Source organism: Portunus trituberculatus, chromosome 25 (assembly GCF_017591435.1).
Source record: "Portunus trituberculatus isolate SZX2019 chromosome 25, ASM1759143v1, whole genome shotgun sequence".
In the NCBI taxonomy this organism is placed as follows: domain Eukaryota; kingdom Metazoa; phylum Arthropoda; class Malacostraca; order Decapoda; family Portunidae; genus Portunus; species Portunus trituberculatus.
Window position 1 is genome coordinate 13,266,941 of NC_059279.1, and position 1,430 is coordinate 13,268,370.

At 39.3% G+C, this 1,430-nt stretch overlaps 1 protein-coding gene across 1 annotated transcript in view; it reads right to left on the reverse strand.

Moving 5' to 3' along the window:
- LOC123508658 overlaps positions 1 to 1,105 on the reverse strand; it is a 17,757-nt gene extending 16,652 nt beyond the window's left edge. Inside the window, exon 1 of the mRNA XM_045262503.1 lies at positions 1,048 to 1,105. Within this exon, the coding sequence (XP_045118438.1) occupies positions 1,048 to 1,105 (58 nt within the window). The remainder of the gene's footprint in view (positions 1 to 1,047) is intronic.
- Between the last annotated feature and the right edge of the window lie 325 nt (positions 1,106 to 1,430).

Sequence of the window (1,430 nt, forward strand, 5' to 3'; positions counted from 1 at the left end):
CGAATTGACTTCTTATAAGAGGAAGGTACAGTGGAACCATGCGTGCTTTGGGATCCTAGAGGTCTCCAAGCGCACGGGTTCGAATCCTGTCCACGGTTTGAGTGTAGGTTGGGCTTCCTCACTCGGGGCAACGGTTTCCTAGCGGGTGGGCTTTAAGATAGGAGGTACCCTAAAAAGTATCCCCTTTAGCCCAGAAATTCCCGTGAAAAGCCCACATGGTATATAAAAAAAAAAAAAGACATTTGTCTCAGACTTTCGGCTAATTCTTTACTATTCTTTTAGGGTGCTTGCATTCAAGTGGGCCTTTTTTAAGGTTTTCCTGCCCCTGGCCAGTTTCCCTCTTGTATAAAAAAATTTACTTAATCCTTAGAAATTTGTCTTGGCGTGATAAAATCTTTCTTCCTTGTGACCGTCTGTGCTTTTCAATATTTCCCAATCCTCCAGTTCAACTTCCAAAATCACATACTCACTTTTCCCCACCAGGCTATGATATCTAATGGTTGGACAAGGCCAAGGATAGTTCTTCTTCTCTATAACTTGTATAGTCCTTTCATCCATTGGTCTATTGTATTTGCCATTGCCAGTTGTAGCACTTCTTCCCTCATCGTCCAGCTTAACCATTTACTTCCATTTCTTCCCAATTTACTTTTTTACAGTTAAGTTTTCCCACGTGTAGTACTTTTCTCTCCATACTTGATTAATTTGTTGTCTGAACATTTTAGCGTTTCTTCTAGCATTTCCTTATGCTTATCCAGCCTCCATGTATTAGTCGTCAGTGGCCAATATGTTACTATTCTTCTCCTTCTTTCCCTCCCACTGTCCCTAATTGTTATACTTAAAATCTCTGCCACTTGATCTCCATATTGTACTTCTTCCACATATATATCATCTCCAGCCATTATTAATACTCCTCCTCTTGCTTTTCCCCATCTATCTCTCCTCCAAACATTATATCCCTACTATTTGAGATTTAATTCTACGTCTTCACTTAACTTTATCTCTGTTATACATACCACATCTGGTCTTTTTCAATATATAGTCTCTCACTTCCAGCACCCTTAATAACTCCATCACCTTCCCGCATATACCATTTCCTCAGTCTCATGTCTAGTACTCTCCAGTAAAATTTCTTCTTCCCGTTCTCTGTCCTCTCATTTTTTTCCTTAGCTTCATTCCTCAGTTCTCTTTTTTTTCTTTTTTCCCTGGTTCATATCCCTCTTAATTCATGAGTTCTTCTATTCAGTATTTCCAGCCAGTTTTCCGGTCCTCACTAATATTTCTTCGGTCTACACTTGGGATCTCATCTTAACTTTTAATGGCCTTTTTGTTCTCACACTATATTTTTCAAGTCTGTATATTTCCTCAATTTCTTTGTCTGGTCCCTGTTCCTCATCCTGAACCACTGAGATGATTTTCTTAACCATCTCTTT